Consider the following 14,548-nt stretch of genomic DNA (forward strand, 5'->3'; position numbering starts at 1 on the left):
ATTCTGGGTGGCCTAGAATAAAAATGATAATACAATTTTAAAAAACACCCAAACGCCAGAAGAAAAACAACCATTAAAAGACAATCAGACTTGTAGGACCTGTCACCCACTGTCACTAAAGGGCCATGATCTACCGCACTGGTTCAAGTGTGGGTTGGTAGATAGATTTTTTTTTTTTACTTTATTTATTTATTAATCAAATTTACATAGCTGCCCATCTCACAAGAAGTGATTCTGGGCAGTGTACAACAGACTTTCCAGTCCAGGCTGAGAGAGAGTGGCAGGCCCAGAGTCACCCAGCAGGCTTCTGTGGCTAAGAGAAGATGAGAACCTGGGTCCTAGTCCTGGGTCCTTCACCACTGCACCATCTTTGCTCTTGGGTTGAGAGGAAGAGACTGGCCCAAAGTCCCCCGAGGATCTTCTGGGGCTGAGGGACTAGAACCTGGTTCTCCCCCTCCTAGTCCAGTACCTTCATGGCACTGGTTCATTTGTGATTTACTTAAACTTCAAAAAAAACTATTCTCAAATAATGGTAATGGGGGTAGGGTGGGGATTGTTTTAATTTTTTTTCCCAAAGGAAAGGGGAGGCAAACGTCAGTGAAGGTCTGATGGGTAAGGTGTGGGGTCTGGTTTTGATTAAATCCCAAGGCAAGATATCATGAGGGAACTTTCTTGGGGCTTATTCAGTCTGGGAAATGAGGGCAGCCAGGAGGACAGCAGAGTGATGGAGAGACATGTAGGCAAAACCAAATACCCCCAAAACAGTAACACTCAGGGGCACTTTGTGAAAATAAAATAATAAAATAAGCTCAGGAACTGTACCAGACCAGTTTGAGAGGAAGAACTACAGAAGCCCATCTTGCAGAAGAGAACATTTTCAGGACATCAGAAGACACCATGACTTTCCACCATCTCTGTCCATTCAAGAGAAGAGGGGTGGTGAGGGTCTTCTGTCGACCCAGGATAACATAAATGGCAATGCATCCTAGGCTGACTTTGTCCTACACAGCTTCTCATGGCCCCTCTCTCTTTTTGCAGGTGGAGGAGTCACCCTTTTTATTGCCTTGTATGATTATGAAGCCAGGACAGAAGATGATCTGACGTTCGTAAAAGGAGAGAAATTCCACATCATCAACAATACGTGAGTATTGGGCTCTGACGTGATGGGCACATGGAACATCTTCCTTGCTGAAGCTAAGCAACATTGACTTGCAGTGTCTGGATGGGAGGCTGCCAAGCCATGTACAACCCTTCCAGTTTCTTCATGGGGATCGCTGGCAGGATATAAATAAAGAGAGAGCAACTCTCAGACTTAGAGTGGAGGTGAAAAGGCCCAGCCTCCTTTAACTTCTGTCTGTGGAACTGCACACCTGGGATAACTATGGGTTGAATTTAGCTTCATATGCTTATGTATATTGGGTGCGCTCACATGCAAAACAAGCGATAGCATGTGAGTTGCAGGGAGATTTGTGCTCACCTAGCTTTCACAGATTTCACTGTGGATTGAGGGTGTCCTGCAAATGTGAAAAGAGGAAGGTAGACCCCCCACAGAGGTTTTTGGGCAATTAGTCCAATATGATCTACTCTTGACTGACAATAGCTCTACAAAAGGTCAACTCGTTCTTCACCAGCTGCTTCCTGTTTCTTTCAACTGAGCTGCTCCCTGGACATCTGTACTTTTTTCCTGGTGAAACTCCAAGCAGGGGGTCACTTACGTTGTGTTTTTCCCTTCTGGTTTACTACAGAGAGGGTGACTGGTGGGAGGCACGCTCCCTGAGCACTGGAGCCACTGGCTACATCCCCAGCAATTACGTGGCCCCTGTGGACTCCATCCAAGCAGAAGAGTAAGTACATGGAGTTGGAGAGGTCTTTAAAAAAATATCCAGTGAAATTTGGCAAAGGTACTGTAATTGAATTCTCTGAGCCTGGGAGCATGATGGACATTTCCGAAGGATTGTGTAACAAGAACAGATAGATCTTCCTTTTGTATTTGCTAGATGGGTGGCAACCTCCACGTGAGCCAGGAGATAGTTAGGAAGAAGATCAAAGTTATCAAGAAGACCTTGCCTTAAATCACCCACTGATAAATGAAGTATGTGTATGTGGTTTCCAAGATTCAGTAATTAATTTGACGAATGTGAGGATCTAGTTTCCTTGGTTGTGAGCTGCGGTCAGGGGCTTGACGGCTACTCGCTTGACAGCAGAAATGGATCTAGAGTAAAGCTCAGTCTCCATTACTCCCAGGGCATTTTAGGTGAAGACAGGGCTGCTTCCCAGGGAAGTGTTAGCCGTCTCTCATATTCAACAGACTCTTTTCTCTTTCATTTCCTCTTTTGGGTTCCATAGTGTTTGAACTGGAGTCATTGTTCCATGTAGCACAGAACCTTCTCTCTCAGGAATGGGCTATATCTCTTTATTTGCCCCCAAAACCTTTTTTTTTTTTTTACATTACCTGGAGCCTCCTCTGAGCACATGGCCATGTTTCCTTCCTTTTTTGGGTGGGGGGGTGCCTTCAAGTGAGTGTTGACTCCTGGTGACTGCCTGGAGTAGTCTCTGCAGTTTTCTTGATTTTTGGAAGGGGTTGGCCATTGCCTGCTTCTTGGGGCTGAGAGAAAGGTCACCCAGCTGGCTTTGTGCTTAAGACAGGATTAGAACTCACGGTTTCCCAGTTTCTAGCCTGGTGATTAATCACTACACCAAATTGGCTCTATTCCTTCCATTGGGATACATAAAAACCGCAGCATAATCCTAAAATGGGCTGCAGCACAAAGAATTTGCCCAAATAAAACAGGAAAACGTGGTCCCACCTGAGTTGGAACATCAGACTATCCCCTGCTGTCCACTGACCCCAAAAGCAACAGTCCCCAGACTGTTAACTGTACCTTCTATCTAACCAAGGATCACCCATCCTGATCAGGCAGGGCTTTTCACATTTTTCCAGCCTACCAGGAAACCCTTTTGGTTGTCTCTAGGCAATGATTACGCCTTTAAAATCTGCCTCTGACTCAGTGAAATATTTGTCTGCATTCACACAACACTGTGGAGCATCGTTCCACCTGAGATTAGGTTAGCCCCGACGCTGCTGGCCTTCCATAAAGCCCTGAAAACTTGGTTTTGTGCCCAGGGAGTATGATAGAGCCCATCCCTTGGCTTGGCCAATGGTTATTTATGAAGCTCGGCTGCTATGTTTTTGCTTTTTATTTTGTATCAAGTATTTTATTGTTTTTAGTGTAAGCCGCCCAGAGTCGCTTATGTGAGATGGGTGGCAATATAACTCAAATGAATAAATAAATATATAAACGCATTTAACTGAGATCAGTAACAAATCTACCACTTGGACGTGCACCATATACTGGACTCGCTTAATTTGTTCTTTTAACCTAGGCTCCTAACCCAGGCCGTTTTGTTCGCTCATGTTCAACGTCTTGCATTAATTCAGTAGTCAGGTTAAGCATGTGGTGAGAAGGGAACCATTCTTTCTGTTTCTTTCCCACTATTTGCACCTTATACCTTTATTTATTTATTTCTCACATGTATATAGCCGCCCATCTCACAATAAAGTGACTCTAGGCGGCTTACAATGAAAAATTTGTGTGGGATTTACTTTTAGTTCCCATTTTATGGTAGGCGTGGGTGAGGATCGGTTTCGTCTTCTTCCTTCCCCAGGTGGTACTTTGGGAAGATTGGCCGCAAGGATGCTGAAAGACAGCTGCTGTGCCATGGCAACCCCCGGGGGACCTTTCTCATCCGCGAGAGCGAAACCACCAAAGGTACTATGGGACTTCACCCTCTTTCCCTTACCTTCTAGCAAGCCATGGGGAAGCAGAATGGTGTGCAGTGTTTCCAGATTTCCCTCATAGCTGAGGCTGCTATCTTCCAGTCTGCTGGAGGATGGAGTCCCATCTAATGCCCGGAGAAAAAGTATCATCTTGCATTTTTTTCTACCTGGTCTTATTGGATTCAGTGATAAAGAAGTTGCTTTGGAAACTTCTAAGGAGATGAGAATTTCGATAATATTCTCATGGGTGGAGGGTGGTGTTCTCACACTTAGCTGTATGTGTGTAAGGGAGAGAGAGAAGGTCCCATCTCTCATTGTGCCCCAGAGACTTCTTCCATTAAATCCTCAGAGAAGACATCTGGAAGGGACTCCTCCTAGCACGCTTTTTAGGCTAAGAAACAGCAGCCATGGTTAGGGCAGTAGAATGACTGGAAGTTGCACCCTACAAAAACACCCCCCGCCAAAAATAATATATTCTGCTGCCTCCAATGATACTGAAAGCTGAAAAATATCACCAGCAAAATTAGAAGTTCTCAAGCACCAGGAGAAAACTCATCGCCCAAGGCAGCCTTTGAGAAATTGCAAGGCTGATGAGCACAGCATTCGTCTGCCCATTCGGTGGAAGAAAGATTTCCCACCCAGACGGATCGGCTGTTGCTCATGAAAAGATCTGGGTTGCAAACATGGAGGCAACTGCCATTGACAAAGGGTGCCATCTTATTTTTGTCCCAAGTACAACATTTCCTGGGTTAGTCCTGAGAACAGAGCAAGTGATGTGTCATCTATCTTTCACTGTGTGGAGTCCCTTTCCAACTAGAATGAAAGAAAGGCTTCTGAATTGCAAGTCACACAAAACCCACTTTGGGGTACCCATTCAGCTCCTGAGACACACTGCCGTCTCCTGTCTCAGCCATTTCTCAGTGGCCACTTTCCAATCAGGAAGGGAGCCATAGCTTGTATCCAACACATCTGGAAACCACCAGGGTGCGGAAAGTTGATCTAAACCAGTGTTTCTCAACCTCAGCCACGTTAAGATGAGTGGACTTCAACTCCCAGGATTCCCCAGCCAGCATGCTGGCTGGGGAATCCTGGGAGTTGAAGTCCACCCATCTTAACGTGGCTGAGGTTGAGAAACACTGATCTAAACATATAAAAACAGCATGACAAACAATAGGAAATACCTCTCAAACTCAAAACACAGAGCGTAGACTTTTGTGAATAGCTTTGTTGTAGGGCTAAAATACCCAATATTCTACAGGCGCAGATTCTGCTTCTGCCAGTGTGAATATGTGAGGTCCTGGTTCCAGGCAAGGCCACCCAGTGAAAAGAAAGAAGATTTAGAAAAAGAGAAAATCCACTGGTATTGGGGGGTTAGGGGGTGGGGCTTTGTTTGAGTCTGCCTGTGGTGTTCTGGTGTTGGGGGAAGAGGTAAGCCTTCTGCAAGCAAGGTGGTCTTAATCAGGATTGGGGACGTGCACACTTATACAAGGGTAAACAAAACAATATGCTCTCCCTTTCCTCTAATTAAATAAACTGTGTATGGAGGAATACTTGGAGCATAATCGGAAAGGCTGGGCCACTGTGGAAAACATCTCTTTCCAATTCGCCCCTGCCTTACTACCAATTGCAAAGTGGGGCCTCAGATATCGATTGGAGCTTTCAGGGAAGAATATTTGGGATGAAGAAAGTCCTTAAGGTGTCCAGGCCACAAATCTTTCAGGGTTTTACAGATTAAGCAAAAAACTGAATGGCCTTATTGGGTTAATTATAAGCGTACATCAGACTGAAGCACACATGAGTGACTTTCAACATTCCCTAAAATGTTGTCATCTTTGGTATATCACCATCTACATCCTATTAACTGAGGTCCTACATCTGGGGAGGCAAGGAATATGTTGATCAGTGAGGCTAAACTACAGTCCCCAGCATGCCTTGCAGTTGGCCACTCTGCCCGGAGCCTTTGAGAATTGCAGTTCAGTGACATCTGCAGAAATATGTATAATCCAAAATAAGGCTGCCCCCAAACAACCCACTTCTGCTTCCCATCTCTTTTTCCTAGGTGCCTATTCGCTGTCTATCAGGGATTGGGATGAGATGAAGGGGGACCACGTCAAGCATTACAAGATCCGGAAGCTGGACAGCGGTGGCTACTACATCACCACCCGGACCCAGTTTGAGACTGTGCAACAGCTGGTGCAGCATTACAGAGGTAAAGAGCAATGGATTTGTGGGTGGGGGGAGGGTGTCAGGATTGGTCCACAAAGTGTCAGCCCTTCAAGGTTGTCCAGTTCAGGAAACAGATGCCACAAGAAGACTAGTACTAAGCTTGATTGAGATAGGCCAGGGTTTCTCAATCTTGGCCACTTTAAGATGGGTGGACTTCAACTCCCAGAATTCCCCAGCCAGCATATGGGTGAAATCCACCCGTCTTAAAGTGGCCAAGGTTGAGAAACCCTGAGATAGGAAATAATAACAAGACTTGCAGGATTCTTGCAAGTCTGATAGTGTTTTTCCTCCCCTCCCTCTTATACCCCACTGAGTCAGGGAGGAGCCAGCCTGAGCCTGTTCCTAATTTTACCTCCTGTCCCAGAGCTCAGGGAATTCTTTCGCCCTTTTTGTTTTTGTAAGAGCTTCTGAATATTTCCCCCAAGGCCATCTCTGTAGCTCTTTACAGCAAGAGACTGGCAGGAGAAAGATGGAAGTTCAGGTGCCAGTTCCTGCTCTTTGGGGCTCCTCCTTGAGATATTTTTTGGGGGTGGTTGTGGAGGGTTATTTTATTGGGAAAAAAGTACTAGGACTCGTGTTTTCAGGAGCCCTTCGTCTGTACCTTCAGGATTGTTAGGGCTCCTCTGTCATGGTTCAGGGACAAATCAAACAGACTGAAGTTGCACAGCACCCCATATGCTAAATGGTGGCTGATCAGTTTATGGCTGAGTGTGTTCTGCAACCAGTGAGGCTGCTTTGGCTAGTCATAGATTCAGGCCTTGTGCAGCCATCCACAGGAGTGAATGTTTCTTAAAAATGGATTCAGGGAAGGGTAAGGCTCCACTCATCTTTCCTGTTGTCATCTTAACCTGGATTTGGCCAGGGTTCTGTTGCTATTAAACAAATACAGGTAGTCCTCAACCTATGACCATTTGGTCAGCAACTGTTCCAAGTTATGATGGTACTGAATGAATGGTGGTTATGACCGGTCCTTGGAGTTCCAGCTGTCCCAGCATCCCCATGGTCATGTGATCATGATCTGGGTGCTTGGCAAACCATTCACATTTATAACCGGTTGCCAAACGGCCCACAATCACGTGATCACCATTTGCAACCTTCCCTGCTGGCTTTCTCAGAAAGTCAGTGGGGAAGTTGGCAGGAAAGGTCGCAAGTTGCTGGGGTAAGTCTCCCCCACCTGCACAACCTCCCTAAGCCCCCTGCACTTGCACTGCGCCAGCCACTTTCACACCCCCATGCACCCTCCCTGACCCACACCGATCGCACACCCCATTGCGCGATCCTTCAACCCTCCCCATGCACCTCCCCCGCACCCCCTCTCGCTCTGTCCCCCACCCAGCAGCAGCCACTTACCTGCCTGTGGGCCTGGGACTTGCAACTTCCTGCCAGCTTCCCCACTGACTTTAGTTGCCTTGCCTAACGACCGTGGGATTCAGTTAACAACAGCAACTGAGACTTCAGGGATTGCTGACGCTAAGCGATGCTGTCGTGCTTTACGACCACATCACTTAGCAACAGAAATTCCGCTCCCAATTGTCGTTGTAAGTCGAGAACTACTTGTAAACAAATGTTTATTAAATAAACACGAAGAAGGGCAAAATAGTATCCAATGTATGTCCCTTCAAAGTATCCAGGGCTACCAGCTCAGAAGTCTGTTCCTGAATTTGGCGTGCAGAGGCTTGCAAAGGTCAATCTTCCCACTTTGGCAATACTTTTAAAAACTCCCTGTTTTCCTGGTTTCTCTCCTATTTTACTTTCCAAAGGGGAAGAAAAGATGGGGAATAATTATCGACAAGCGGATTGAAAAAGTGCCAGGCTAGATAGCAAGCCCAACTAAAAGCAATAGTCAGCATTTGTACATCCAAAGTGAGGATAACTGAGACGTTTCCCCAGAGCTTCCGTGGTGCAATGGAAAAGCCAAAGATTTTAGATCCCCCCCAAAAGAGGATTCAATCCAAAGTGGCTCTCCTAGTGACTTTAATTAGAATGGATATCACATCCTGAAGGGCAAACCACGTTTTCCCCCAGCTCTCAATTACGGCTCCATCACTCCTTTCCCAAAAAGTTGAAGCAAAATAATCTTTCTGAAGGTTACTTTCAACAGGTGTGTCATGACAGTAGAGTCCTCTGCTGCCTTTCTGCAAGCACCAATAACTCTCTCTGGGCTGAGGACTGAGTGGTGGGGAATAAAGTTTTCCCCCTTGCTGCTTTCCAGTTTGTTCTCATCTAATATAAAGTTAAACAAGGGTTGTATGAAAGGGTTTTTGTATATATCCTTTGCAAAAGAAGTCAGAAATTGCTTCGTTAAATGTCCGCATATGTTTGTATCTTTTCTTCTGTTTTTTTTCTTTTTTTCTATTTTCTAATCTGCATTTCTACTGCTTTTTTCCTTTTGCAATTCTTCTATTTCTCATACTTTCACTGTAATCTTTTTTTCTTTCGCCTTTTAATTTGGACATTATGAAAAATAAAAATAATGGAACCAGTTTGTTCTCATCTGATCATCCTTTGTTTCTCTCTCTTTCGCCTCCCTGCTCCCGTGATGCATCTCTTGCTTTTTCTCCCCCCCCCTTTCCTTGGTTTTGGGGGCTTCTTGTGCAAAGAGAGAGCTGCAGGATTGTGTTGCCGCCTGGCCGTGCCATGCCCCAAGGGGATGCCCAAACTGGCAGACCTGTCCGTGAAAACCAAAGACGTTTGGGAGATCCCTCGCGAATCGCTGCAGCTCATCAAGAAACTGGGCAATGGGCAGTTCGGGGAAGTGTGGATGGGTATGACCAGTCATTGGGAGGCTGTGCGGAAGAGAGGAGGAAGAGAAGGAGCTGGCCAGGCCGTGGGGACTGGGGGGGGGGACTTGCAGATGCTGCCCCCGTGATAAAGGAAGGGGAAATTCCACGTCCTTAAGTCTTTCTCCTAGGATTTCAGCATTCCTTTCAGTATGGAGAAGTCATGGGGCAGAAGGACTTGGGAGAAGATGCAGAATGAATTAAAGGAAGTCCTTCAGACAATAGGTATTTAAACAACGGAACTCGCTGCCACAAGAGGTAGGGATGGCTGCCAACTTGGAGGCCTTTCAAAGAGAGTTAGAGAAACTCACAATGGAAAGAGTCTTACAGTGTTTATGAAGCCTGATTCTCTATAAGCTCCAGCATGGGAGGCAGCAGATGTCTCTGATTACCAGAGGAGAGAGCGTTATTATAACCATGTGCTTCTTGTGGGATTCTTAATCCATGGCATCTGGATGGCTTCTCTCCTGTGAGGAAAGAACATAGAATTTGATAGGGGTTTTGTCTGAGTTGGGACAACCCTTCTTGCATTCTTAAAAGCCTTGGAAGGCAATCTGGAGGTGGTCCTGATGGTGCCTGTGATCTAAGTTAAAGCAGTGACTGATTTGTGATCAGATGACCTTCTGGCTCAAACATTCATGCTACCATGTTACGTCTGTATTCTGAACTAGACATTAGCTTACAGGTACTTTTTGAAAATAGCCTGCATTTGATTTCAGTAGTGGAATCCAAAGGTTACCAGGATAGAGTAGTGGAGACTTTAGCAGACAAGTTTGACCATGCCCCAAATCTCTCTTCAACATGTGCACTGAAGATACAGGAATGTGGTGTTTCATTGATGCTTTAAAAGTAAGCCAAGGGCACCACCTGGTGGTTACAATTAATATTGCTGCCTGTGCTCTGCTCCTTCTCATCCTCCACTCAGCTCCAGCCGCCTCTCCGGGGTGCATGCTTCATTCATCACGCCATTTCCCCATCTCATCTCATTCCATCCCATCTCTCCACCCTCCCTCATTCCACCCCTTACAGAGTTCAATGATGGTCTCTGCCACCTCCTAACCAAAGTCTGCCCCACTCTAAGGCCCCAGACTATGGGACTGTCTAAAGATGCATGGGAGATCAGGCGTGAGTCCATCCACTTTGACCAGAAGCTTGGCATGGGCTGTTTCGGAGATGTGTGGATGGGTAAGGCAAGGGACCGGGGTTTTCTGCATCATTGTTGGAGGGCACACATGGACAAGATGGGTACCCTCCCCTGCAGGAGGGCACATTTTAGATTCAGACTATGCTTGGAGATCATTGATGAGACCCATCAGAATATGAATCTTGCCACTCTGCTTCATTTGGGAAGGGAAAATTCAGGGGAGAAGAAAACCCATGCTTTGCATGCAGAGCACACTAGGGCTATGTAGTGTATTGGATTCAGTTCCAGGAAGGTGCTTTAGAGCTTGCAGGAGCATGAGTCTGCAACTCTTTAAAGCACCTGTCTGCAACTCTTTAAAGCAACCACATCTTTTTTCTGGATCATGTGGCTACCATGTGACTTAATAGCATCTCTTTCTCCCAACAAGAATTGCCTATGTTCCTTTCCCATAGACTGAAAGTGCAAGACCTATATAAAATACTGCAGGGCAGAGATTCTGGTCCTGGTCCCAGCCAACCAGCCATGCCAATTTCCAGGATGCACCATTCCATTTCTTCCTCTGCTTTTACATTTCCTCCCCAACAGTAAGGACTCAGATCTACTAAGCTCCTAACTGAGCCGTTTTGGATCTTCCCTCCTTCAACTGTTTCTTTCCTCCAATTTTTGCTTTGTTTTATTCATTTTTATTTTATTTTGATTGTCCCTTTGTAAAAAATGGGTCCCTGTGGAAATGCCACAACAACCTTCTGATACCTGCTATTTAAAGATCCACATTTAGAGAACATGTTATTAACCCAGTGTTGGATAACATGGGGCATCCAACTATTGTTGCATCTGTTAAAAAGAAGTAAACCCATAGTGTAGCTCCTGCCAGAAAAGGCCGGTTTGGAAAGCTGAACCTTAAGAAGGATATACATATCCAAGAACATGTTAGCTATGGGAAATGGCTTCTTTTGAATTGAGCTCTTCAGCATGGGGGCATTCCTGTCACATCATTTCTTCCTCATCTCATTTTGTTGTTGTTCATTTCATTTCAGTTGTTTAAGTCAGCTGTCCCTAACTTTGTGCTCCCAGAATGAGTTGGGGGAATTCCCAGGATCATGGACCTGCTGGCTAGAGATTCTAGGAACTGAAATCCCAATGCATCTGGAGGGCACTGGGTTGGAGGATGCTGAACTTAGACTTTTTTCAGCCATGTCCATTTCCATAAAGTTGGGGTGGGGGAGGCTACAGATTCTGGGCTCCTGTCCTTTCTGTCTTCAGTGACCCTGCTCCTGGTTCTTGCTGGTTCCAGGCACTTGGAATGGTACCACCAAAGTTGCAGTGAAGACGCTGAAACCTGGGACCATGTCTCCAGAAGCCTTCCTGGAGGAGGCCCAGATCATGAAGCGCTTACGGCATGACAAACTGGTGCAGCTGTATGCTGTGGTATCAGAAGAGCCCATTTACATTGTTACTGAGTTCATGAGCCAAGGTTAGATGAGCTACCTCCGGTGGCAGTGACCCCTCTAGTCGGGTGGGCAGTAAGGTGGCCAACCAGCAGGCCTCTGTGAATTGTGTGAAGTTGGAACTGTTGATTCAGTTTGAACCATCAAGTCAGTCTGATTCAAACTCTTGAGTCAGTTCAGAAATTTGATTCAGTGACTTGACTTTGTTCACACCAAATTGTCCAAATCAAGCCCTTGTTTCTTAGATGTTAAAAGGGCTGGTGTGCATTCAGCCACAAAAGGCGTCCAAATCTGAATCAATTCAGAGAGACTTGATTCAAGGATTGGAGTGGAATCCCTGCCACAGTTCAGAAACTTGGATGGAAGACCTTGAGAGGGTCCTGCATTCACATGTTAGGAATACAGTGTTCTCAAGGCACGTGGGTGATGGAGACAGCAGCACCATGGAGAGAACCAAGTGAACATCTTTCTCCTTTAAGATCACCCTTCCCAAAGTGTGTTCCTTTCTCAAGAAAGGGAAAGTGATACAGCAGAGGCAACATGGTGCCCATGGGCCTCAGGATGCTTACAGACATCTCTTACTTTCTGCCACGTGTCCTGCCTTAAAAGACGGGGGGGGGGTTGTCTTTTTAATTAAAATTAAATGTGAACCTGGCACCCTGCAAAAGAACATGGCAATCTGTAACAGTATCATTATTTCAACATCGGTCCTGTGAAAATTCTTAGATAATAAAAGCAGTTTGTGGCTCTAGCTTCATGCTTGTGTTGTACTTGGCCATTAAGTCCCCTCCTTCCTACAGCCCCCCCCCCCCAAAAGTAGCCTAGGGATAGGGTCTCCATCCCAGGCAGGAGGGGCAAAATCAGGGTGCTGAAGAGCAAATCCAACTGTTGAATTTCAGATTTTGTGCCCTCCCATGTTCATCCCACTAGCCATTTTGGCAAGCTCTCAAAATTCCAGATGGGCCCACCAGTCTGAGAACATATTCACCCCTAGACTAGCTTAAATTCCTTCACCTGGTGTCCTCCAGTGTTACTAGACTTATGGAGCTTGGTGTGATGGGAACTGTAGTCCTGACACATTTAGAGTAGAAAGTTAGAAGAGGCTGGGGAATGGATTTCCAGTGTTTTGCCTCAGATACACAGTTGGATCCTATGTCCTTCACAAATATTTGTTCTAAGAAAAGCAGAAAAGAACTCGAGTCAGCAGCTAGTAGACAACTGCTGGAAGTGGATTATAGGGAAAGGATCCTACCAAGATGTTGCCTTGCTGATTTCCCACCTCTTCTCTCCCACAGGTAGTTTGTTAGATTTTTTGAAAGATGGAGATGGTCATTTCTTGAAGTTGCCCCAACTGGTGGACATGGCAGCGCAGGTAACCTGATGGGCAGGGGGCAATCTCAGTGGTCACTCTGGGAATTGGGAGCATAATTTACTGACCCAGTTGGGGGTGGGGGGGAGAAAAGGCTGTCCTAAACGAGAACAGAAGGAGCTGCAACAATTGAGTCTCCTGTGCCATCTCATCACTGCCTTTCTGCTTCTGCACACAATCCAGATTGCAGCTGGAATGGCTTACATTGAGCGAATGAATTACATCCACCGGGATTTGCGTGCTGCCAACATCCTTGTGGGTGACAACCTTGTGTGTAAAATTGCTGACTTCGGCTTGGCCCGACTCATTGAAGACAACGAATACACGGCTCGCCAAGGTAAACTCTCAGAGGCACCCTGGAGCAGAAGAAAGAGTCACCTTTCAGCAGGCTAGGCTATTTGTACAATTAATCATTGATTGACAGATGCTGTTTGTGCTCTTGGGCGGAGAGAGGTTTTCTCATTGGCATTTTAGCAGGAGGTGCCATACTGAACCTGAGGACTTCTTTGTGCAAGACAGAAACTTCCACTGAGCAGTGGTCTTTCTATGATGCAGACAAAGGCAACCAAGTGACCTCCAGAAGTCCTTTCTAAAACTTATCAATGTCCTTCCTACAATGTGGTGCTTCAGAACTGGACACAATATTCTAGAAGCAGTCTGAGGTTTGCAGAAGGAGTAGTGAATCTAGAAGTGGCAAACTGATGGTACTTCAAGACTACTGATTCAGCCGAGAGGACCATGCCACAAATTGTCAGTAAGATCTGGAAGGATGTGGCTGATCTCCAGCTTAGAGCCCAATTTCAGCCATGTGAAACTGGATTCTCATGCTCCTAGTGGCTGTTGTGTAAATCGGGTCCAGTTGCAGACCGGCCCATCTTCTTAAAAGAAACAGGCTTCCTCCATCCTATAGCAGGAAAAAGCAAGCGAGAAGTTATTTGCTTTGTTGTACATGAGGTTCACATTTGGATGCAAAAATAGTGGTTGGAATCCTTGTGTTGTCACCTTAGCCCTTCTAAACCTTACTGATCAGAGTTCAGAGGGACTTGTTCCTTGATTGTCCCAGTTGGTGCTGGAGATTTCTGACAAGGTAAATTAAGAAGACTTTCTCTTTGCTGGCTTTACTTCTTGAGGGGAGAGGCTGGTATGATCTGTGCTAAGAAGTCTGTTTTAAATTCACTGGTGATCTTTCTCCCACAGTGGAGAAAGTATGGGCCTTTCTCATCCAGGTAGCATCTCCTTCTGTATGATCTTAACCTCTTAATTCCACCTCCTTGCCAATAGGTGCCAAATTTCCCATCAAGTGGACAGCTCCGGAAGCCGCTCTCTATGGCAAGTTCACCATCAAGTCAGATGTGTGGTCTTTCGGCATCCTTTTGACAGAGCTGGTGACCAAGGGCCGAGTACCTTACCCAGGTAAAGTTGGAGAGGCTGCCTTCATCATAGAGGGGAACTGTTGCAACATTCACTGGTGCCATAAGTCCTTTTTTGAAATGGAATTGCCCTTTTGGTTTACATAATGCATTGAACCATAATATGGTTGGTTTGGGTTGAGTTCAGCATTTGATGCAATCTAGCCATTGCAGTTGGTGCAATTTTAGCAACTTTTATGCTTTTAGCTTCTTGTATGGGGTACTGTCTGAACCTAATCAGCTGTGCTTTGTTTGATAAACACTAGTTAATCTGCTCCTGGTTTGGTTTAGGATTGAGCAACTTCTGCAGGCTTGAAGGCCATCTCAGTATTCATGCAGTTGATTGGGGACTGTATTCCAAAAGTCAGTGCGACCCAGATCCAGAGTTGACCTG

The 14,548-nt window shown here is 45.9% G+C and overlaps 1 protein-coding gene across 4 annotated transcripts in view; it reads left to right on the forward strand.

Annotated features, from left to right (window-relative positions):
- FGR (FGR proto-oncogene, Src family tyrosine kinase) overlaps positions 1-14,548 on the forward strand; it is a 55,655-nt gene that overhangs the window by 35,526 nt on the left and 5,581 nt on the right. For 3 of the 4 annotated variants that reach the window (XR_015796018.1, XM_088140139.1, XM_015889452.3), the window contains exons 4-12: positions 1,039-1,141; positions 1,746-1,844; positions 3,667-3,770; positions 5,838-5,987; positions 8,605-8,769; positions 11,223-11,402; positions 12,672-12,748; positions 12,929-13,082; positions 14,027-14,158. Coding sequence is in view for 3 of the 4 variants with exons in the window: in XM_088140139.1 (XP_087996265.1) it covers positions 1,039-1,141; positions 1,746-1,844; positions 3,667-3,770; positions 5,838-5,987; positions 8,605-8,769; positions 11,223-11,402; positions 12,672-12,748; positions 12,929-13,082; positions 14,027-14,158 (1,164 nt within the window). In the remaining variant the exon portion in view is untranslated. Of the gene's footprint in view, positions 1-1,038; positions 1,142-1,745; positions 1,845-3,666; positions 3,771-5,837; positions 5,988-8,604; positions 8,770-9,813; positions 9,970-11,222; positions 11,403-12,671; positions 12,749-12,928; positions 13,083-14,026; positions 14,159-14,548 lie in introns of all 4 variants that reach the window. The other variant, XM_088140140.1, reaches the window with a different exon arrangement.

This window comes from Python bivittatus, unplaced genomic scaffold (genome assembly GCF_059951505.1).
Source record: "Python bivittatus isolate LINGU-HERP-01145 unplaced genomic scaffold, Pbiv_v1 ctg000310_np1212, whole genome shotgun sequence".
In the NCBI taxonomy this organism is placed as follows: Eukaryota; Metazoa; Chordata; class Lepidosauria; order Squamata; family Pythonidae; genus Python; species Python bivittatus.